Source organism: Onychomys torridus, chromosome 21 (genome assembly GCF_903995425.1).
Source record: "Onychomys torridus chromosome 21, mOncTor1.1, whole genome shotgun sequence".
Lineage (NCBI taxonomy): Eukaryota > Metazoa > Chordata > Mammalia > Rodentia > Cricetidae > Onychomys > Onychomys torridus.
The window spans coordinates 43399508-43423876 of NC_050463.1; the positions used below are offsets into that span (position 1 = coordinate 43399508).

General features: G+C 41.0%; 1 protein-coding gene across 2 annotated transcripts in view; it reads left to right on the plus strand.

Moving 5' to 3' along the window:
* Positions 1-24369, plus strand: part of Nbas (NBAS subunit of NRZ tethering complex) — a 288955-nt gene that overhangs the window by 149805 nt on the left and 114781 nt on the right. The window contains exons 37-39 of one of the 2 annotated variants that reach the window (XM_036170649.1): positions 12204-12371; positions 16670-16783; positions 17075-17162. In XM_036170649.1, coding sequence (XP_036026542.1) covers positions 12204-12371; positions 16670-16783; positions 17075-17162 — 370 coding nt within the window. The remainder of the gene's footprint in view (positions 1-12203; positions 12372-16669; positions 16784-17074; positions 17163-24369) is intronic. The other variant, XM_036170651.1, reaches the window with a different exon arrangement.

Genomic DNA, 24369 nt, shown 5'->3' on the forward strand with positions numbered 1-24369 from the left:
TCCTTCCAAAGCGGTTATTTTTTCTTTCTTAAAAGCTTTTCTGTCTTCCTCTTTCCTCTTTCAGCCATTTGTAATAGATCTAGATTTCATGAGGTGCTAATCCAAACCCTCATATAAGCTTTGATGAATGAAGCACATTTCAGAATATTATAGCGACTATTATCAGAGTATAATGTAGTATTTAGCTATAAGCTGCCATGCATTGCACATTAACAGTAGAGGTAATAACCATATTAAATATAACTTATAAATGAAGGCAGATTTCATATATAACCTGCCTCATACTTAATACTTCCATTACTTCATTGTGAAAATTATTTTTATTATATATTCAGAAAAAGTAATGATGGTATTATACAGTAACATCCATGTGAGTAGAGTAGAGACTATATGTGTTAGATGCTGCATTTGTTCCAGTGTGCAAAAATAGTTTATAATAGAACAAAATGCAAATTCTGTGAATAACGGCAAGATTTCAGATTCCCAGTTCTTATTGGTATTGGTTATTAGGCTTTTTAGATTGAAAAGTCTTAACCATTTTGAATACATTAACATTTTGCTTAGCTAGTATCACTTAGCTGGTGGGGTTTTCTCCAGATAATTCTAATTAAAGATAGAAATGGGTTGTATACAGGGTTCTCATTTAAAAAAATGTTTCACTGTGGGAAAAATTATCTATGAGTACTTGATGCTATAATTTAAATGGTTGAACTAGTTAATGTTTAGAGAACAAGCATGTTCTGAGCATACTGCTACTTTCAATTTGTAGAAGGACTGTTTAGAAATACTTGAAAAAAAGCAAGCATAGTGGCAGTTAGTTTCCATATCATGGCAAGTACTTTCTTTTCCATGGCTTGAGTGATGGGCCTTGGATGGGTTCCACTTCTTAGTTACTATGTGAACATTGGCCTTCAAGTGTTTGTATGGAAGTGTTTGTATTTCACACACAGATGCCCTGGGATAAATCTGCTATGTGTTGTGTTCTTGATATCTGAGTATGCTGCTTACCTGTTATCCAAAGTGCCTGCATATTTGTCTTAGCTTGTCATTGTTATGATAAAATATCTGATTAAAAACAACTGAAAATAAAGAAAAACATTGACATGTTTTCCAAAGTTCAAGCTTTGGGCGATTTGTTTTGTTGCTTCTGGGATAATGCCTGTGAGGCAACACACTTTGAAGGGATATATGGTGGAGGAAAGTGGCTCACATGTGGCACAGAGAAGCTAGGGAAAGACCAAGGAAGAAGTCTGGCTGAGGCTCCAGCCACCAAGAACAAGACTTACCCATCTGCTTCATCTGACTAGTTCTCATCTCTGGGTGTTCCCTTCAACCCCAGTTGTGCCATCAAATTATGAGTATGTCATTGGATCAGTCCATCGAGGGTGGCAAGGCCCTGGGGTCTAGTTGTGTCTCAGGATCTCTGGTCTGAATAGTACAAGACTAAACCTTTCTGAATGACTTTGGTTTTTTGAGAGTATCATATAACTACATTATTTCTCCCCTTATTTTCTTTCATATACTTCTTATTCTGTTTCAGATTCATAGCCTGTTTTTTATTAATTAATTGTTGTTTATGCATATATGCATAACTGTATTCCTATGTATTCCTAAACACAACCTGGTCAGTCGGTATAATGGTACTTACACGTGTGGTTTTGGGATTGACCATTTAATACTGGATAACCAGTTGGTTTGCTCTTCCTTGGGAAAGACTATTTGCTCCACTCTGAGCATTCATGTATGCAGGAGTGAGGCCTTGGGGTCTTTCCTTTGTGCTCTCTAGCATGTCTCTTGATGTTGTCCTTGTTCAGCTCATTTGTAGGTAGTCATGTTGGTGAGATTAATGGTTGCTCCTGACATCACTAGGAGACATAGTCTCACAGAAAACTCTTGGAACCCTTGGATCCTGCAGTCTTTCTGCCCTTCCTTCTTCAGTGTTCCTGGAGCCTTAGTTGTGGGGATGTTTTGTAGATGGATCCTTGGGGAGCAGACTCTAGACTGCATGTGGATTGGTTGGGTTCTATGTAATGATTACTGTAGTTGCAAAGAGAAGTTCCCTTGACGGAAGATAAGGACTACACTTAGCCGACAGCATAAGGACAAACAGTTACTAGCATGCAGTTAGGGATTATACTGGTTTAGTGAAGTGGTAGTTGTAGGATCTCATCCAAGATTCATGGCTTCACTCCCTCTTGGTAGTCGGCTAGGTTTCCAGTACCAGGCATGAATCCCATGTTGAGTGAGACTTAAGTTTAAGTAGAAAGCTGTTGGTGACCACCTACTGTGCCCTTCGTTTGTGCCATACTGGTTATTGTTGTGGTTCATTGGTGTCACAACTAGGTAGGACTGTTGGTTGCTTCCCTCTTTTGGAAGCTTACATGTCACCTACTATGAAAACGAGTCTTCAAGGTGGATACATTCTGGTCAGTTCCAGCTCAGGGACCTCTGGTCCTGTGCTAAGACCAAAACTTTAATACCTTACCCTTTGGTGTGCCAATTAATATCCAAAGCACACCAACCTTTTTATATTCTCACAAGAAATATGTTAAAGCTTCTGTTTCTCCACTGGATTTTTATTTAATATGTGTGCTATCTTATTGTATACTTGATATGCTGAGGACCTAGTTGTGTCCTATGCAGTTAATAGCCATGAACTCTTTTTCATATGCTAATTGCTATGTTGAAAGGGCTAGTCACGTGTTTTGTTCATTTTATTTTCCAGCCTTGTTTCTTGTCTTGTGACTAAGCTGGAAATTAATTTTCAATTAATATTCTGGATTCTAGATAAAAGTATTTTATCTAGATTCATCTCAGATTTGTGATTTGTAAATATTTTTATGTCCATGTTGACAGGAATTTTCATTTTGTTACTGGTTTCTTTTGAAGTATAGATGTTTTTAATGTTGTCTAATGTCTGCTCATAGCATTTTCTTTATTAATTATGCTTTCAATGTATCTAAGAAATCTCTCCTGACTCAGGGTTGTGAAGATTTACTCTTACACTTTTTTCTAAGAATTTCTCCATCTTAAATTTATTGGTCAATTAATAGTTAGAAAATGCTTTAATATAAGTATAGATGTGTGGAAGTATCCACATGCAATTGGATAAATTTATGAAAGAACTTAGATCACATTTACAGATTAACTGGGAAGTATATTTGGTTAGTTTTCTCTATTATCATGTAATCACTTGTTTTCTGTTAGATTTCTGGGACATTTTATTTCTTACAAGTAAAAAAATTAGAGATGAGCCATTTATGATAAAATAGTAGCATCTGTTAACTTTTAACAAGTCATGCATGGGTGCATCTTGTGTCTTATATATTCTCCTTCTCTTAGTAAGTTATTCAGCCAACAATCTGTTATCAAATGCTTTCAAGTTCTTTTCTCCCCTTCTCTCTGTCTACGTATCCCATGAGTCTCACCGCCCAGATAGGAGCATTGAAGCTCTATGTGTTGTTATTCGATGTCGTTTTGTTTCCCACAGGGTCTCTGAGTAGCCCTGGATGTCCTAGACTTTCCGACCCATACCATTCATCTTCTGCATTCTGGGATAGCTGTGAGTGTTCCACCGTCCACAGCCTGTCTGTCCTTCCACGTTTCTCCTGAATGTGTACAGACGTTCTGTGTGGCTCTCTTGGCTCATGGGGATTTTTTGTTGTTGTTACTGAAGCCATATTATACACGCACACACATTACTAGTGTTTCTTTGCAGTTTGGATGTTCTTGTACTGTTTTATTTGGAGACAGTGTTTCATTAGACAGTCTGGGATGACCTCTGAGCATCATCGGCAGTAATGAGAGTTGCAGTCCGAAGACTCCAAATTGGGAGGGAAGTGTTGCAGTTGTTACTCGAAGAAAAGTGCTCTGTATTATTCAAGGATATTTTGGAGAAGGGTCACTGGTCAAGCCCTACCTGAGATGTTTATATTCCTTACGTATAATTGAATCCAACCAGTGTCTCTGAAGGTAGTCTTTGTGAACTGACACTAGAGAAGCCACTCCTTAAGTCATGACAGCAGCAGCAGAATGTGAGCCGTACTTGATGTGTGAAGGTGCCCTGGTCATTTGGTAATGGTGCTTTTTTTGGTTGTAAGATTTGAAAGATGCCATTACTACTTAGTAACCTTTGAACTGTGTAGCATGCTTAATATTTATGAGATTTCATGTTAAATTTTATGCTGGCAATTGTTGATTTGGTTTTGGGGTCTAAACTGTTTCTGCTATTACATAGTCAAAATTAATTAGCTGCGTGCTGCTATCAATATGACAAGTATCATTTCAGGGATATATATTTTTTCTTTCCTTCTTTTTTTTTTTTTAGTTTTTTTTTAATTTATTAAATTTTTTTTCATTTTACATACCAACCCCAGTTCCCCCTCCCTCCCCTTCTCCCACCTCCTCACCTCCCTCTCACTCTACCCCCATCCACTCCTCAGAGTGGGTAAGTCCTCCCATGGTAGTCAACAAAGTCTGGCATACCAACTGAAGGAGAGCCTAGCCCCTCCCCATTGTATCAAGGCTGAGCAAGGTATCCCACCACAGGGAATGGGCTCCAAAAAGCCAGTTCATGTTCCTGGGATAAGTCCTGGTCCTGCTGCCAGGGACCCCACAAACAGATCAAGCCACACAACTGTCACCCACATTCAGTGGGCCTAGTTCAGTCCCATGCAGGTTCCTGAGCTGTCAGTCCAGAGTCAATGAGCTCCAGCTAGCACCAGTGAGCTATCTCTGTGGGTTTCCCAATCATGATCTTGACCCCCTCTTCTTCTTTTTTTTGAATGCCAAATGGGAAGAGGAGGAGGTCTTAAATACAGGCTTACAGCACAATGGGAGAACCCAGGAGGACAGAAGTTTGCTTCTGATTTTTTTTTTTTTGGAGCTGAGGATTGAACCCCCAGCCTAGGCAAGCACTCTACCACTGAGCTAAATCTCCCCAACCCCACTTCTGATGTTTTACAATCATGCATCTAAGCTGTTAACGCCCAGTCTGCTGGATACACAGACAAGGAGCTTCCCTTAAGCATTCAGGAGGGTGGAATCTCACAGGGAATTAGCATAGGGAGATATCAAGGTCAAGGTCAGCAAGCAATGCAACAGTTACCCAAAATGGGGGCCAGGGCCCTACAGGTCCCCCCCTTTTACTGAAAAATGAACTTCTGACTTAGGTTGTGTGGGACATCAGCAGGTCACCTTACTGGTCATAGAGACACCTGTCCAGGCCACACAGGCGTTTTGTCTTAGGTTGGTGAGCCCCCCCCCCCCCCCAGGAATTACCCGTCTCTGAATACTGATTATCATACAGGCTCAGTCGTGTGAGAGCTGCAGAGTTAACTGTTGCCAAACATCTCTAAGTGGCGTTGGGCTTGCAATCTGTGTATTTGACACAGAAAAGACCAACAGAAGTCTTAACCCACCCATAGCCGGTAGGCTAAAGGCAACTGAGCCATTCCCTTCCTTAACAAGCCTTACTGCAAATTGGAGTCCTTGTAAGATGGTATCCCGAGAGCAAATGGAACTTGAGTTTGTAAATTTATAACTTTCAAAGCCAATTGAAATGTATATAACTATTGATTTAAATTTGTCATGCCCAATAGAATGAAAGATTAATTGACTGTAGTAGCTACTTTTGCTGCCAGGGTCTCCACTGTGCTAGCTGTGGTAACCAATTATGAAATGGCAATCCCAGAAACAGTAGTAGCGGTAGTCATCACTGTTATAACAGCAACAACGGCAGCAGTGATGTCAAATTCTCTTCTGGAGCTTGCAGGTATCCATTGGCATGGACACAACTCCAGGAACACAACCGCCGAGGCCCATTATTCTTGATCCCAGCATGACTTAAGCTGGCAGCTCTGCAAAACAACTAAGAACCATAAAGAAAAAGACAGGCAGCTCACAAGGAGCAGAACTAATGGTTTCATAATGGCTATATTCAGGCTCATAAAATTTAAGGTATCTTCAAAGGGAGCTAAATGAATTTCAGGAGGCCAAAAACGTTGCACAGAGCCACTCCTGAGAAGTAGGTACTGCTCCAATTTGAATAGGGTTGTGAGAATGAAATGCTTAGCTGGCATGCTGCTGTTAGTAAATGGAGGTCAGTGACCTTCAGGATTAGGGACACATTTTTAACTGCCTCTTTTCTACTCCTAGTATGTGAAGTTGAAAGAAAATGGTTTTCTCATTGCCGACTCTGGTTGCACTGAGATTGTGGTAGACCACCCCCTCTGGTAAATTTTGCCCTTCCTCTTCTTCATGATGCTGGAAGAGAATGTTTTCATTCATTAACAGTTATGGTCACACTCTGAGCTTGGTGAACCTTGTCTGCCTTACATGCTAACGTGTGGTCCAGCTGGGCGTACAATTTCATTTTTGATTACATTAGTTTTGTGAGTGGACACACATGTGGGGGTTAGAGGGCAACTTGTGGGACTCCACTTCTCTGCCTTTACCTCATGGGTCCTGAGGGTTGGGCCCAGGTCATCAAGGCAGGCGACAGTTACCTTTGCCATCTCGCCAGCCTCACTTTCTCATTGTAAGTGTTTCCTAGAGGAAATATTTACAGGAAATCCATTATTACATACATTTCTGAACATGTCAGTTTTATTTATCTTTGGAAACGGTCTTTTATATTTCATGTATCTTATCTTGAATTAGCCAGCTCATCATCCATCCATAGAAACAGAAATAAAATTTAGGTTCATTTCATGAAATAAAATAGGTTTTATGACTTTCATATTTTGATATCTTTCAGTTTCTTTTATTTACCTCCATGGAACCTCACATCCTACCTGAAGGCTGTATTTCTTAGCATGTTTATAGTTTTAGTTCTAGCCTCTGATTACTTGATGACATTCCAATCATTTGATACACCCTCTCAATTAAGAGGATTCCCAAGATGAACAGGAATTTAAAATGTGATGTGAAATTCTATTTGAATAATGTTTACTCTCGTCGCATCTTGAAAATGTATCTCAAACATTTAAATGATGCAGTAAATCCAGACTTCATATGGTTGTCTATAGCTACTAACTGTGGAGACTCACCTACTTTATAATAATGAGTAAACAGTGTCCTTGCTTTTGAACAGCTTCCTCTGCAGTAAATGAAAAATTATGCTAGAGTATTCTGGAAATAATACATTAATTAAGCTTTGAGTGGGTAGAAAGGTAGTAATCTTACTAATGCCACTTAAAGCAAAAACAGTCTTACATGTTAAGATAAACTGAAGAGAGACATCTTTGTGACCTTAGAGTAGGCAAAGACTTCTTAGTTAGATATAAAAGTAGTAATTCTAAAGCAAATATACATAAAACAACTTTTAACTTTTATCCTAAGACACCAGTAAGAAAATGGAATGATAATTCACAGGGTACTAGAAATATTGTTTGCATATCAGAAAGGCCTATGAACCCAAAATATGTACGATTTCCCACTGAGTAAGCTTGCCCTGTGTGTAGTAGGCTGGCTGTGAACTTACTATGTAGCTTAGAGTAGCTTTGAACTCTCCTGCTTCTGCCTCCCAAGTGTTGGTATTACTGCTGTGTCCCAGTCATGCCACAAGTAAAACAACTATTGGTGTATTTGTTCCCTTTGAGTGTTTGCACAGTGTATTAAGTGAAGCACTTTGTAACGTCCTGGCTCAGAGCAAGGATTCAAAAACAAGCACTCTTTCTTCTCCTACAGTTGGAGTTTTCTACTGCATCTTCTCCGAAGCGTTGCTGTCTCCCCTCCACAGAGAGCTTTAATAGTTGATAGAGTGCTCTGGGTTGCTGGTGATGTCTGTGCGTTCCACCTACTTCTACTCCAGCACACTGACGTTAAGAGCATGCACGTTGTTCTTTATTTCCCTCCTTTTTTGTATTTAAAACAACACGGGGTGCTAGAGAGTGGACTGAGCCGTTCAAAGTGCTTGCTGCTCTTGTGGAGAACTAGAGTTGAGTCAACACTGTCAGGCAGCTTACAACCTTCAGCTCCAGCTCCGAAGTATCCAGTACCCTCTTCTGGCCTCCATGGGTACCTGCTTTTTGTGCATATACTCCAACTCAGACACAGACAAACAATTTTTTAAAAAATCTTTCAAAAACAAACAAACAAACAAACAAAAACCCCCACAGCATGCTGTTTTCCTTTACAGCACTTTTCCATTTGCAACAACTGCATGCCATGTGCTACAGCCCTGTAGACAGTGGTGGTGTGTTGGAGGCCAGAGGCAGCTTTGGACGTGTTTCTACTCAGTTTACCACTGGTGCTCTGACATGGGGCATGGGAGTTAACCAGGTCTGCTCTGCAGACTGGACTACTTGGAAAACTTCCTGAAGATACCGACTGGTAAATGGCATGTTAGCCTAATTTTAGCTCTTTATTTAAGCTGTATTCTCCAATGCTAAGGAAGATAGTATTTCTTATCTCCTGGCAATGGTGTTATCAGGTTGTTGTTATTTTTTTAAAATGAATCAAGTTCAGTTTTAGATCCCAGAAAACATTCTTGATGTTGTAAATAGAGGGTTTTTTTTTGTTTTGTTTTGTTTTTGTTTTGTTTTTTTAATGCTTTATAGAGCTGCTTAAGGACTTAAGTTATATAGGTGTTGCTGCTAATAGTTACCTCTTGTTGCAGGACAGTGTTTCAGGGCACCTATCCTGGGGTGCTGTAGTCTACCCAGAGCGCCAAACGATGTGTTTCCATGCTATGCTGAATCCACCAAGGTGGAAGCCGTAAGCTTGGAAGTTCATGGTTTTCTTTAACCTACTCTCTCACTGTGGCAACAGGGGCTTACTGGTACACTTTTATAGTTGTGCACATACAATTTATGGTACTCATGTGTCTATTCATTCTTGCTGGGAGAAGAATCACAGAAACGGCAAAACACCAGCCTCTGGAATAGCTTTGTCTCCCAGATTTCATGCTGTATGTGCATGAAATGTGAAGAAAGTGGGTCATGTATGCAACACCTATTACAAGTGAGTCTAAGAAGTGTATTCTCTAGCATTAAACTGGCAACACAGGACAGTTTGCAGAGAGATCCAAATACAGTGAAGTCAGTGAAGCCACGGTATATACCCAAACTAGAACCTCGAGAAACACTGTCTTTATTGCTCCCTAGACCTCAGTTGTTTTGTGTGATCATCTTATAATGCTCAGGCAATACAGCATGGTTTGTTCTTTTCTAACACAGCATCTGTCTTCTCTGTTTTCATAATTAGCCTTTAATCTGTAATGTTGCATTGAGTTCATGGGTATATGTTTCCTCATGTCAAAAACATAGTAGAACATGCACAGTGCATTTTACAAGCAGCCTCAGGCAGTGGGGATTAGGTAAATTCTGGGCTTTGGTTAAGGTAGCCTAAAGGCTTTCTTTTAGTTTCCCTTTAGAAATAACAAAATGCTTCTTGAGTTCTTTATATACTTTGGAGATCAGTTCTCTGTCAGATGTGGAGTTGGTGAAGGTCTTTTCCCATTCTGTAGGCTCTCTTTTTGTCTTATTGACTGTGTCCTTTGCTCTACAAAAGCTTCTCAGTTTGAAGAGGTCCCATTGATTGATTGTTTCTCTCAGTGTCTGTGCTACTGGTGTTATATTTAGGAAGTGATCTCCGGTGCCAATGCGTTCAAGACTACTTCCTACTTTCTCTTCTATCAAGTTCAGTGTAACTGGATTTATGTTGAGGTCTTTGATCCACTTGGACTTGAGTTTTGTGCATGGTGACAGATATGGATCTATTTGTAATCTTTTACATATTGACATCCAGTTATTGCCAGCATCATTTGTTGAAGATACTTTCTTTTTCCCATTGTATAGTTTTGGCTTCTTTGTCAAAAATCAGGTGTTCATGTGTGTGTGGATTAATGTCAGGGTCTTCAGTTCAATTCCATTGGTCTGTATGTCAGTTTTTATACCAGTACCAAGCTGTTTTTATTACTATAGCTCTGTAGTAGAGCTTGAGGTCAAGAAACAAGACATCAAAATACTGAACAATCCAATTAAAAAATGGGTTAAAGAACTAAACAGAGAATTCTCAAAAGAAGAATCTCAAATGGCTGAAAGACATTTAAAGAAATGCTCAACATCCTTAGTCATCAGAGAAATGAAAATCAAAATAACTCTGAGATACCACCTTAACACCTGTTAGAATGGCTAAGATCAAAAACACTAATGACAGTCAATGCTGGAGAGGATGTGGAGCAAAGGGAACACTCCTCCACTGTTGGTGGGAGCAAAACCTTGTACAACCACTGTGGAAATCAGTATGGTGGTTTCTCAGAAAATTGGGAATTGATCTACCTCAAGACCCAGCCATACCACTCTTGGGTATATATCCAAGGAATGCTCAATCATACCACAAAGATACATGCTCAACTATGTTCATATCAGCATTATTCATAATAGCCAGAACAACCTAGATGCCCGTCAACTGAAGAATGGATTAAGAAAATGTGGTACATATACACAATGGAGTACTACTCAGCAGAGAAAAACAATGACAGCATGAAATTTGGAGGCAAATGGATGGATCTAGAAAAAAATCATCCTGAGTGAGGTAACCCAGACTCAGAAGGACAAACGTGGTATGTACTCACTCATAAGTGGATACTAGATATAAAGCAAAGAACAATCAGACTGCAACCCACAGAACCAGGGAGGCTATATAGCAGGGGGGACCCTAGGATGACTGTGGCTTATAATAAGTTTTGGTTTTACTCAATCACTGGGCAAGCCTCAGTGAGACATTTCACTATTAGGATAAGAATTTGTACTGTATCGAGCTGATAATAGAAAAAAATAAGTGAATAAATAAATTAAAAAAAATAATGAAATGCACATGGAAGTGTCCTAACATGAACTGTCCCTTTGCTGTCACCACAAAGCCGTAGCTTTGAGGAAACAGTTCATTACTTTACTGTTTCTGTTAGCAAAGTATGTTGCAGGCTCTGGTAGAGATTTTATTTTTATCCTTCTTCATGTTGTTGGCCAAATTTCATTCCTTGTGCTTGTGGACTGAGGTGCACATTCTCTTACTGGTTATCACCTGACAGTTGTGCTCAAGTTTCTGGAATGTACTATAATTCTTTGGCTCATGGCTCTCATCCTCCACTTTGAAGGGCAACAACTGTGGGTTGAGTCCTTTTATATTTCAAATCTCTCACACCCCCTACCCCCAGCTTCTCCCTTACAGGCTCTTTGACCCTTGACCCTAGCTATGGCAGGATTTCTGCTTTGTGGGTTTAAGTCATTATGCTTTTCAAGTGCACCATTTTGGTTTAATGCTTCCAGGGTGGTGTCCTTAATCATCTGCAAAGTTCCATTGCCGAGTAATAGTCCCACGGGTCCCAGCACAGGATCCGGGTGGCTTCTCCTTAGTTCTGCTTCCAAAGCTATTGTCAAGTAGATCTAGAACATGCTCCTGTCTGGTTGCTCTGTATGAGAGGATCTCCTGAGACCTTTTGAGTGATTCTATTAGTTTTTATTACTTTGATGAACGATATGACCCAGAATTAAATGACAAAACTAGGCTGTCTGCTGTTAATACCATGAGGCCAAGACAGTTATTAGACTCAGAGGATTACCACTTAGTTTCTAACCCTACTGGAATACTTAAGAGAAACCTGTAAGTAGACATTGACCAAAAAGTTGACTTTCATAGAATCATTTTGAATATGAGCAGATGTAGTCTTTGTCATTTTTATTTAGAAGACAGTTAGTGTGTGTGATTTTTTTCCTCCCTGTTGGGGTTTTTAAAGCGATAGGTAACATTCTTATTGAATAACTCAAGACATCTTATACATAGTATCAATCATCCACTTGTTTGAGGAAAAGCAATTCCTTTTCTATTGAAAGACAGTTTATTGGAGACTTCTGCCTTTGTCGGGGTTATAGAAGCATCGATTACTCAAATGATTTACATCGTAATTTAAAAACCACTTAAAATGTGGGGCCATTGGATTGGTAAAACAAAGCGCATCTCTTCTTGGCAGACCTTCTGGAAGTGAGTGTTGACTGATGGCACTGACATTCTTTCTGTTTTCTTTTGTAAACAGCGAGTGGGGAACGACACACTATTAGCTTTCTTCTTTCGCATGTGTGTAGTTACTGACTCAGGTGGACTTTAATGCGCTCACCTTGGTGTTAATGAGTTTGATTGGTGTCAGCCATCTCTAGCTGTGCTCCGTCTTACCAGTGACCACTTTTCTCTTCTCAACACAGGATGATGGACGTGCTTCGGACAGCAGCTCAGCTGACCTGTTACACTGGACCACTGCAACCACCATGAAAGTCTTGTCCAATACCACGACGACTACCAAGGCTGTGCTGCAGGCTGTCAGTGATGGGCAGTGGTGGAAGAAGTCTTTAGCATACCTGCGGCCCCTCCAGGTAAGCAAGGCCTCTTTATAGAAATTAGTTTCATGATTCACATCGGTTTCTCAGTGCTGCTGTCTAGTTGTTGTCAAAATAAATCTGTGATAGTCAAAATACCTTAAGAAGTCTGGTCCTCCCATTGGGTAAGGAATGAGCAATCTATGTCATAGAATGTAATTTTCTTCCATGCATTCCTTGCAAAGAAACTGAGATTCATTTGAGTACCATCTGTTTTATATGTCAGGATTAAAATCCAGGGAGATAAAAGAAGAAAATGATTCTGAGTACCCAGTTGCTTCTGTTGTATTTCTGTGAGTTGGTACTTGAGGACAGGTAGTGTCATCTTGGGGATGTCTTTACAGACTCCTGCTTCTACCCTGGAGTTACAGATGAGCCTAACACAGTAGAACAGTTGAGGCTGCTTTGGTGATGTTCTTAATCTGTGTTACCTTTGCTGCCTTTTCTGCTTTGCCCCGCTGCATGCAGTTCTTTGTTCTGTACAAGAAAATAAAGGGTACACGTGGGTGCAACACCAATGCATCCCACACACTCATGGATTCTCTCTCTCCACTCACTCCTTCCTCACCATCTATCTGCTTATCCGTCCATTCCAGTGTAACTCACATACTCATGGAATTCTCTCTCTCTATTCACTCATTCCTCACCATCCGTCCATCTCCATGCATCCTACACACTCATAGAATTCTCCCTCTACATTCACTCATTCCTCATCGTCTACCTGTCCATCCATTTAATATATGCTCAGTAGTCATTTTCTTAGGCTCACATACTATTATAAATTCTGGGAATAAAATAGGGGAAGACTTCAGTGTAATTTCATTCTTTACAATGGTGGAGAAGATGAAATATCTACACAGTAGTGAAATGGTACTGTGATGTAAGAATAACTTCAATATGGTGGATTTGTAGTCAGCATTATCTTGAACGGGAAAAGTAGAGAGCACTCTTCCAAGAGAACCAGTGTGAGATAATGTTGTCCTCCGTCTCTTAGCCAAATGCGTAAGGCAAGAGAAAGAAGTGAAGAAGTTGCAAACAAAAAAGGAAGAGACAAATTGTCCTTGTTTTCAGATGGTGGTTCTACAGTTAGAAGTCCTCAAAGAATCCACCAGAAGACTTGAAGATCTTGTAAGCATTCTCAGCAAAGTAGCAGGGGACACAATTAGGATTGAGGAATCATTAGCTTTTCCATAGAGTGATGATCAGCTCACTGAACGAACTCTGAAGACAGTCTCACTCACAGTACTACTCAAACAGACAACCACAAGTATAAACTTAAAGATCTCTCCAATGAAAACTATAAAGAATTGGTGGAGGAGACAGAATGCAGTCAGTGGGAAGGTTTCCAAGTTCCTGGATATACAGAATATTTTTTAAATGTCCATGCAGTGTACAGATTCAGCCAGTGACATTCTTCAGAATCTATGAAAAACCATCCTAAAATTTACATGGGAACATAAAACATCTCTAATACCCAAAGCATTCTTGAGCTAATGAACCATTTAGGAGACATTTCAATATTTGACATACACATATACTGCAGAGATGTGATAATAAAAACAGCATGTTAGTGACCACAAAACAGACACACGGTCTACTACCTGGTGGACTAGGGTAGAAAATTTAGAAATAAGGACATGCCCTTAAGGCCACCTGACTTCATAATTATAGTACCAAAATGATATAGTAGGGAAAAATTAGCTTCTTCAACAAGAGGTGCTGGGAAAACTGAATATCTACACATACAAGAGTGAAACTACTTCCCTACCTCTGAATGAAATTCAGCATCCTTAATACAGGACCTGAAACATTGAGGGTACTGGAGGAAAATAGGCTCAGGAGATAAGAGCAAGTATGGGTAGACGGGACTATATCAAACTGGAAAACTACAGAGCCGAGAAAGGATCAGCATTCTGACAAGAATGTCCACCAGATAGAGAAATCCTTATAGAGTAGGCAGTCCTCTGACAAAGAATTATTATCTGGGATAATAAGGATCTCTAACATTTAAATAAAGTGGTAATAATCAAATTGATAAATGGACAATGGACGAACATTTCTAATGAAGTACAAATGGGTAATGAGTACATGAAAAAATGTCCAATATTTTTATCTATGAGATGATTGCATATCGAAACTACATTTAGTATTCAATTCAAATCAGAATGGCTACCAGCAAAGAATAACAAATACTGTTAAGGATATGGGAAGAAAGAACCCTTCCTCCTGCTGATGGGAATATGAATCACAGCCCATATGGACACTGGTACAGAGGTTTCTAAAACGGAAGAAAGAGCATCCTGTGATCCACTCACAGCACTTGAGGATGCATATCCGGAAGAACCTGAGTTTGTGCTGACTGTGACTTCAGTGCCATCCTTGTGTCTCTGCGACACCATTCACATGCCCAATTATGGACTCAGCCTCAGTGCCTATCAACAGAAGAAGAGACAAATTAGAAAATATGGTTTGCATTCTAAATGAAGTTTGCTCAGTTATAAAGAACAAAACTGATATTTTCAGAAAAAAAAAAAAGATAGAACCGGCAAGGATCATATTACTGGAAATGAGCCATGCTCAGAAAGACGATAATTATCACATTTTCTCTCCTGGTTGAAAGCTTGAGAAAGGGCCTGAACTAAGAAGTGGACATGTAGAAGGAAGGTGGGGGAGTGGATTATAAAGAATGCTACTGAAGGTGTGTGTCTGATACAGGCACATTGCATGCATAATGTAACCTCTGTATAATTAATATAAACTATAAAAGTTACTTCTAAAGAAAACCAGTGAGAATGAATAAAAAAATACTTGAATAAGTAAGTGAATAATGATTTTATTGAGAGAGTGGAGTTTTGAGTTAGACAGAAGTAGGGTTTTTCAGAAAATAATCATTTCACACAGAAATGTGATTGCGCCACATAGGGCAGATCCACAGCCCTGGTGTGGGAAACATGCTTACATCTTGGTAGAACATGGAGGAGTCCAGAGTGGCTTTTAGTGAGGAGGTCAGCGCTGAAAGCCTCACGCAGACTGTGATGTGACTGTGGACTTTGGCTGCAGGAGATGGAAAGCTTTGGAGAGTCTCGATAGTGTGTCTGTGTGCTGCTGCACCTTTTCTTAATGAGCTCATGAGACGCTGTGTGGAAAGGCGGTGCTGCTCGTGGGTGGAAGCTGAGGCGGATTCCCAGCTAGCTCGCCGGGTGGGAGATGCCAGGCATTTCACACAATCGAGTATGATGGAAGTGGACGCGGCTGTTGGGGGCAGTCTTTTAAGTACTCCTGAGGGTCTGTGTGGGGCTTCTTCAGGAAAGAGGAAATGTGGGGGCAGAGGTATGCACAGTTGGCAAAGCAGGTACCAGTTACTGAGATGCTGGCCCTGCCATCAGGATAGACCTGGCTCTTCATTGTCGCACTGGATTATGATTATCGTAGTTTTGTCTTTTTCTCCTGGTGGAGTTTTTCTCTTTTTTTTGAAGGCTTATTTAACATAAGTGTTAAAATCGTTCAACACTGTTATTAACGTATCACTTTTTAAACATTACAGCTTCATTGTTTCCTGGACTGTGCCCACCAGGAAGTCTGCTGTCATCTTTGTCCTCTTTGACAGAATGTCTTTTAACTTGACTTTCCCACCTATTTGAGGAGAGCAGACAAGTCTAGTGAGTGTAGTAGGGCAGTAGGTGCTTGCTAGCCAGGAATGGCAGCGATAAAACCAAAGGATGTTTGGAGTGGGGAACAGTACTGAAGGAGTCCAGCTAGTGAAAGTAGACCATGCTGTGATTTGTAAGACTTGAGCACACCGACCTGGGCCTGGCCTGGAGTAACAGTCAGACCTCCTTGAAGGGACTGTTTCAGTGGAGGGTCATAGACCTGTGATGGCACACAGAACAAAATCTGCACGGTTTGCAGAGGGATACCACCTTTGTTGTCAACAGTGCATGGCCTGGCTGCTCGCCTTACTCAGAGCCGCTGGCAGTTTGTGAGTAGAGCCACCCAGGGTGGCATCTTACATGGTTCTTCTAACTAATACTGCTCTCCAGTACTGCTCATGCACTGGTGTCAGCATGGCCAAGCAGGCCGATGGCAGCAGCGTGGTGGAAGTGCTACTCCCAGGCTGCAGCTGCTGTGCCCTAGGTCCTCTGCTGGGCGTCTGTGTCACTCTGCCTCAGTTGTACCAAACACACTGATTACTTTCTTCTGAAAGTAGCACCTCCACTTCCCACCCTTCTGCTTCTCCTTTCTGCCTGTCTTTAGTCTCTCTTTTAATCTAGTTTCCCTCACATCGTTCTTCTTAGGGGCAGGAATTTGGTGGAGCCTATCGAATGGGAACTGTAGCCAATGACGACCTAGCACAGCAAGGATGCCATCCTTTCTACGAGTCGGTCATCACTCACCCCTTTGTCACTGAGGTAAGGACAGTGTGCTTAAGAAGACAGGTTGAGCTGCCATGAACAAGGAGAAACTACAGTCTTCCTGAAGTTCATCTTGGGCCTGGCTTTTAACATGGTGGTTATTAGTTCTGGGATTTGTTTCATATAGATCATGATATTTTACAAGTTGAAAGTCCACCAAAGTGTTAAATAAAACAGTGTGCATTAGTGAGAAATAGTTATCCAGCTCACCATGCAATCCTGCAATCGTGTTTTCTAAGTGAAACTTGTGCTTTTGTGTCATCTGAAGTGACCCCTGCCTCCTATCAGCAGGTTCCTGTGGAAAGCTTTGCTGAAGTGTTGCTGAGAACTGGAAAGCTGGCAGAGGCTAAAACAGAAGTGTTTCCAACCACAGAAGGTAAGGCAGCCTGTGACCTCTCAGCAGGGCTCAGGTCCTATTAGAAGAGCAATGAATCTGTGAAAAAAAAAAGCAGTAATTTTGAATTGCCTAATGGCATCTATCAGTTTGTTAAAAGTATTTGAGTGCTTACTGTTTTCTGTGGGCACATGTAAATTTGAATATCTACAATTCCTGTCTTTAAGATGCTAATGGTCATAGCGAATGGTGCACTGTGCTCAGTGTTTACTTCTGTTCTTTGAATGTAGAGCTGGTGTTGATCTACAGAGTTTTCTACATAGTGACATATTTCCAGGGAGAATGTTCTGGAAAAGAAAGACATGTGCAAGTTTACTAAAGGCAGCTTACTTGTCTTTGTTCCTGCTTCTCTTTTTTAGTTTGATGTTTCTTTTGGAGTTTCTAAGCATTTTTTAAAAATAATTTTTAAACTACGTCTGTGTGTGTGTGTGTGTGTGTGTGTGTGTGTGTGTGTGTGTGTGTGCGCGCGCGCATCTGTGTATGTGTGTGTGTGAGAGTGTGTGAGTGTGTGTGTGTGTGTGTGTGTGTGTGTGTCTAAGGACAACTTGGGAGTCAGTTCTTGCTCTCACCATGTGAGTCCTGAGGAATGATTCTCAGTTCATGAGGCTGTGGGCAGATATCTCAACTGCTGAGCAATCTTGCCTGTCTGAGGTGTTTATTTGGTAACGTCTTCCTGTTCATCTGCCCTTTATGATCAGTGTTTCTCAAGGTTCAAAGGCTGCTGGAGCTCCAGCCATTGGTCTATTCCAAGCCATTAGTGAGAAGGAGGGGAGGTAAGGAGGGCAAAGCTTCTTGGGCATCCTCACATAGCTTTCAGTTACCTCGTGCTAGGCACCTGCCTTTGCCCAGAAGCCCGGCCTCTGCCACCCAGGCTGCCAGGGCACTCGGCTGGGCGCAGCAAAACTTGGGAAAAGTGTCCTGAGAAGGAACGTAGGAAATACATTGGCTTTTATGTTGACCTCCACTTGGTAAGCTGGAGTCAGATAGTACCTAGGAGTGGGTCCCAAGTCTGCTGTTTCTGGTCATTTGGGTGAAGGGACAGGCAGGCAGGGAGGCAGGTGAGAGTGCCGGAGAAGGTCTACAAAGGGTTCATAGTGTAGATATTCCATCCCTGGACAGGGGTCCTGGATGACGTCACAGTGAGGCTCCACCTGTGTACCTGTGCTTAGATATCTTCTGACTTGTTTATCTGGCTTCCACCTCACACTTGACAATCCAGTTATAATTTTTCCCTTTTCTCAGGATCCACCTCTAACACTCTCCTTACTGATTACATATTAGAATCACTTAGAGAATTTCAGGAAATACTGAAGCTTTCAGATCAAATTGGAGACCGTTTCTTTCAGAATCTTTAGATTTGGGTCCATTAGATTATGAAATTGCAGTTAACTATATGTGTAATTTTTTTCAACATTGGTTCATCCCAGCTACCATATATCCTTTCTTCAAACTCCCCATGTTTGTGCTCTGTGCCCCTTTTCCCTTCAGGACAGAGAAGGCACCTGTGTCATTTCTCTCTGTTCTGTTCAACTGAAGCTCAGACCTTAGTTGCTACATCTATTATCAGTTCTGCCAGAAGCTACAGGGTGGTCTGTTTGGGACATGTGAAGTGACTGTTTCTCCATGTGGTGGGGAAGGGTGACGTGGGGACCATGGTTCTGGGATCAGTGAAGGTAGCGTGTGCTCTCGGTTGATCTGAATGCATGTTTGTGTGCTGTTGGTGGGGTCAATAGGATATCAGGGTACAGGGCATATCTCTTGTGTCCTGGTATAGTTTTTGTAATATTCAATATTACTGCTTGAGAAACATTTTAGGGCAAAGAAAGGATATTTTTTAAGTGCCCTTAATTTGCTGTGAACATTCAGGATAGGGATGGTTTTAATAATAACCTCTTTTATTTGGATTTATCTTTTGTGAAGCATGTTGTGGCTAGCAAATATGATGTCTTTGAATAATGCTAATATATAGAGAAACTATGCATAATAGTTTTATAACATGAGGTAATGGCCAGAACCCCAGCAGAATTGAAGAATGATGGAAACTACATTTAAATAAAATTAAAATCATGATAGAAATGTGATTCTTGTCTTGATGGCTTCTGACGTGGATTATAACACATGTTAAACTTCCCCACATGATTTGAATTTTTAGACTCTTTTAATAAAATTGATGAAAAAGTTTTTATGGAAACCAACTGAAAAATTAATCATTATATATTTAGCTGAATGAATGATTTAATGGCTAATGATTTCCAAATCAATAATAAGGGCGACTTTGCTGTGAGCATTTAGTTCTAGAATGGAATTCACCGTGGAGTGCTTTCTAGAGGTTTGGCACAGATTATCTTATTTTGGATGTTTAACGTCTTTGGAAAAATGCATTGCCTCCAAGGTTTGCAGACTAGCATCGCAAACTAAGCTCATATACACTCCTGAAAAATGGAGCAGTTCTTTTTAAGATACATATATTTTAAATTGTGATGTAAAGTTCCTGTGATTTTCTTTAGCCAAAATGGAATTTCGTGGGTCCCTGTGAAACCCCTTGTCAGTGTGTTTATCCTCTCCTCTGAAATGGGTCAAACATTGCTTCCAAGGCTGCCTCCAAGGCTGTCATGTGTCCTTTATGTGGGGCTTGACTGGCCCTTTGCAGCAACTCTTGATTCCCAATGAGAGCTGTAGGAAAGTTTTAATGCGGGGTGGTGTAAGACATGATTCTCTGCCTTTCCAGTCTTCCCATCAATTGACTTTAATGGCTGGTCTGTTAGGAGAGGCCCCAGGCTAGGGTGGAAGATATTAATGAGTTGTGATCTTATGTGGAGGAAAAATGTTATGTGATACCAGCAGCTCTGTAGTGATTAGGGAAGAGACATGATCTTTGTCACCTGGGCTTGTGAAGGGGGTAGTTCCCTGGACACCTGTGGTTCTATTAGAAAACACCTGGGTGGTTATGAGCCTAGCTGGCTGAGTGCTGGGGACCATACCTGGATAACTGTTCTAGAAGGAAGCTTGCAAGATTGCAAGCAGCAAGATTGAATATTCAAAATATTTATTTGTAAGGGAAGACTTTTCCCTCCACAACTTTACTAAAACATTCACTATTCATAATAAAATTGAAAACAAGCTGGGCAGTGGTGGCGCATGCCTTTAATCCCAGCAATCAGGAGGCAGAGGCAGGCGAATCTCTGTGAGTTCGAGGCCAGCCTGGGCTACCAAGTGAGTTCCAGGAAAAGGTGCAAAGGTACACAGAGAAACCCTGTCTCAGAACCGCCCCCCCCCCAAAAAAAAAAGAAAACAAAAAGAAGAGAAAATTGAAAACATTCTGCATTGAATGGATCCCTAGCCCTTTATCTAGAGTTGGCAATTTGTCTTTTATTGTCACACTGCAGTTTTTATTCTTCACCCTTCTCCCACCAAGCCAGGCGATTTTTTATGTATTTCAAGGTAAATTGCAGACATTACTCTTCCCTCCTCAACATTATACTGTGAAGGTTTTGATGTAGGGTTACTAGTTACTGTTTTTCTAAATGATAAAGATTATAAACAGTGAAACAGAAAAATAGTCCAACTGAGTTCTGCCAGTGCCTTTGTTGAGATGCAGGGATGCAGAACTCAGGGAATGGGCATGAAGGAGTGAATACCATGTTCTGGACCACTCCTTCAAGATGAGCAGAACTCAGGGAATGAACATGAAGGAGTGAATACCATGTGCTAGAACACTCCTTCAAGATGAGCAGAAATCAGGGAGTGGACATGAAGGAGTGAATACCATGTATTGGATCTCTCCTTCAAGATGAGCAGAACTCAAGGAATGGGCATGAAGGAGTGAATACCATGTGCTGGACCACTCATTTAAGATGAGCAATGAAAAGAAAGGAATACTGTTGAGGTGTGAGAATGGCTAGTTGCCAAAGGAAGACTATTTTCCCCTAGTCATCCATGGCTTGTGTGTTGGCAGAAGGTACATAGTAAAGAAAGGACATACTGAGACTCTGAAGTCTCCTTTGCAGGTGAACGGATACCACCTCCATCTTCCACAGAGAAGATACAGTGGTAGGCAATAGCAAACACAGCTGCGGGCCGACATGCCCTGTCAACCAGGAGTGATTGTGTTTGAGTGTACAGTTCCTTCTGAGTGAGTGAAGTTGGCCTTCTTGCTTAAATGTGATACTAAGGCTTTAAAAATGATGATTTATATAAAATGGAAGTAATTGCCTCTTTTACCTGTGGTACATTTTACAAGAAAGACTTACCATTCAATCGGTTTTGGGGGCGGGGATCAAAACAAGTCATAACTGAAGAACAGCACTTGAAGCCAGTTGCCTATGGAGGAAGTGGGCTACTGAGCGCTCTGTCTGCTAGAGACCATTTTACTCTTCCCCTGCCTACTTCACTTACTCTTCACTTCAGAAGCCGGCATGCTCAGACCCCAAATCCAGATGCTTTGAAGACCAAAAGGGCTTTTTGTGACTTGTTTGACATCTCAGCCTGAACTAAGTGGATATGAGGTTATGACTGTCCGCTAATACCCGGTAGTGAGAGTCTGAAATGCTTTGCAGCACATTCATTAATGTCTGCGGTTACTGCTGCTCCCAGAATGTGCTGGTGAAGGTGTCCTAGGGCATGTACAGCAGAGCCTCCTCAAGTCTGAAACTCGCATCAGGAGGACCTGGTCATTTTTCCCAGGGCTGTCTGATTGTGGAGCTGGCTTCCTTCCTCCAATAATTTGGCTGAGTTTCACTGTATAGTTCTAGATGTTGCCCTAGTTGTTACTCTAAACTGCACCTGGGAGTTTAGGTTTCCTTAGGTGTGCAGACACATAAATGTGAAAATGATTGGCATGAAGGGAAGTGGTTGATAAAGATCCTAAAACAAGAGGAAAAACACCTGGTGGGCAGCAGTGACTAGCAGGGTCAAGGAAAGCATGTATAAAGGCTTTTATTGATATTCTCATAAGAGGGGAGGGGAGCATGGGCAAGGTTAACTTTGGTATAATGGATAGCCTGAGGCTGTCAATGTAGACTGTAGTTGTCTAGTACCAGGCCTGGAAGTGATTTAAGACAAATGATTGACAGACAGTATGTAACAACCAAGTCGGAGAAATTGGTTCAGAGTTTGGACTCTGGATTTATTTTACATGTCAAATCTAGGCTCACAGGCTGTTTACCATGTCCAGCATCAGCTAGCTTTTGGGAGGATAGCCTCTCTGGGATTAGCAAGGACTCCGAAATGTCAAAACATTGTAAAGACAGAAAACAGAGAGTGTAGTCGGCATAGCTATGTGTCCAGCACCTGTGTGGGTGTTGCTGCATTGGAACAAACATTTGTGTCGCCGGTGATGGCTTTCACTTCGAGGGCAATGATGACTTTTAGAGAAAACTTAAGAGTGAGATTTTTGCTGGTACTCAAAGTACATGAAAATTACATATTTTCTGTTCTGTTGTTGTTTTGGTATAAACTGTGTATGTATATTACCTAAGTTGAGAGATGTTAGTAACAGCTTGGGACTTGTATCTGGGACATAGTATAGCTTTTTTAGAATCAACTTCCTGGGATTTCTGCATGTGGATGAAGACTTTCCCTTCAGAAGTGTCTGCTGTTCATTCTAAGTGCCGTCATTCCTCTTCTGGTGCCTTGTTTGTTTGTCTCGGAGAATCTTCTGCATTGTGAACATCTGCCTAGTTACCTCCCTGTGGAAGCCAACTTGAATCCCTTGGTGGTTTTTGGTTCTGAAAACGGCGAGATGCACAGCAAATCAAGGAAAAGTTGAGCTGATGTGTCAATAAAGTTGTGATGAGAAGATTGTCCGTAATGGTCTTAATTTCCCAGGTGGGGCTGAGCTCGGCTTCAGGCACAGCTCTGGGAAGCAAGGTCCTATACTAGCTGGAGCAAAGCCACGCGTGAGGCAGGCGCTCCTGAGTCCCTGGGAAGAGATGAGTGGGTTCCGGGAAAGCAGTGAGATAATCTGAAGAAAATGGGGTGGAAGTGGAAACTACCTAGGTCAGGTTTCAGTTAAAGGCCACATTTGAAGAGACTTCAAGAAATAAAATTAATAGAGAACAATTCTCAGTATGTGAAACCCGGGAATTTCTTTATTCCTTTAAAATAAGGTTTCCAGGGGACCAGTAGACAGCTACTGAATGGCAGATAATGTGAGGCAGATACTGGTCAGAACTTCAGCTCTCCTCAGAGAGCTCCCTGGGAAATGAAGGCCCATTGCTGACCATTGTGTGTGGAGTTTTTGGAATGTACAATTGAAGTTTTCTTAAGTAGTCCCAGTCATTTTCAGATGTCTAAAGCATACAGCTTAGGCTTTGGTTCATCCATCCCTAAGTTTGAAGTCTGCAGGGACACAGTCATCGTCTTGGGCTTCTGTCTTGCTCCTGTTAAAATGTGATTGAGGCTTTTATATTGTATTTTAAAATTATTTGTTTAGAGACTCCCTCTTGTCCTAACCCATTCATTCCTGAATGACAAGGATTTTGCTTCTTATTTTAGAGAATGTCTTCTTGGAGAAGGTTTCTCTTAATAGTGAATGAAGGGATGAGTTTGGAAATGGGTTTTGAAAGGAATAGCTTTTGATTAAAAATGCCCTTAGAACTTTATGATTTCTTTGGAGGCCTGAATGTGGTTCATTTGGTTCCTAAGGCTTGAGAACACATTAGGAATGTATCTTTTCTTTACAGAAACAGAACACAGTGTAGAGAAAGCGTGGTGTTTTCTCCCGTGAATCAGCCCAGGACAATTTGAATTCTAGGGCATCCTTTGACACTTGTAGGTTGTTCCTCACTCATCCAGCCATCAGCTGAGCTCTGATTATACTAATAACTTAAATATTTGTCCAAGTAAGGCAAGATTCTTGCAGGAATCCTGCAATGTATTTCCAGAATCAAATTTCATTTACTTTGGGCTATTCATATAGTATTCTCTCTCAGTTTAGTGTGTTTTTAAAAAAGCAATCTTTAAAAATTTGCAAACACACATTCTTTCCCTCCCTCCTTCTCTCTCTCTCTCTCTCTCTCTCTCTCTCTCTCTCTTTTTCTCTGAAATTAACAAGGTCCAGAAACTATTCAATTCAGTGAGCGTCTATGCAGTTATAGTAGACATTCTACAGGAAATCTCTAGAGCCTCAGATTGGACTTTTCACTTACACTAGGAATATATTTGTATGCACTTACCCACCACCATGTGT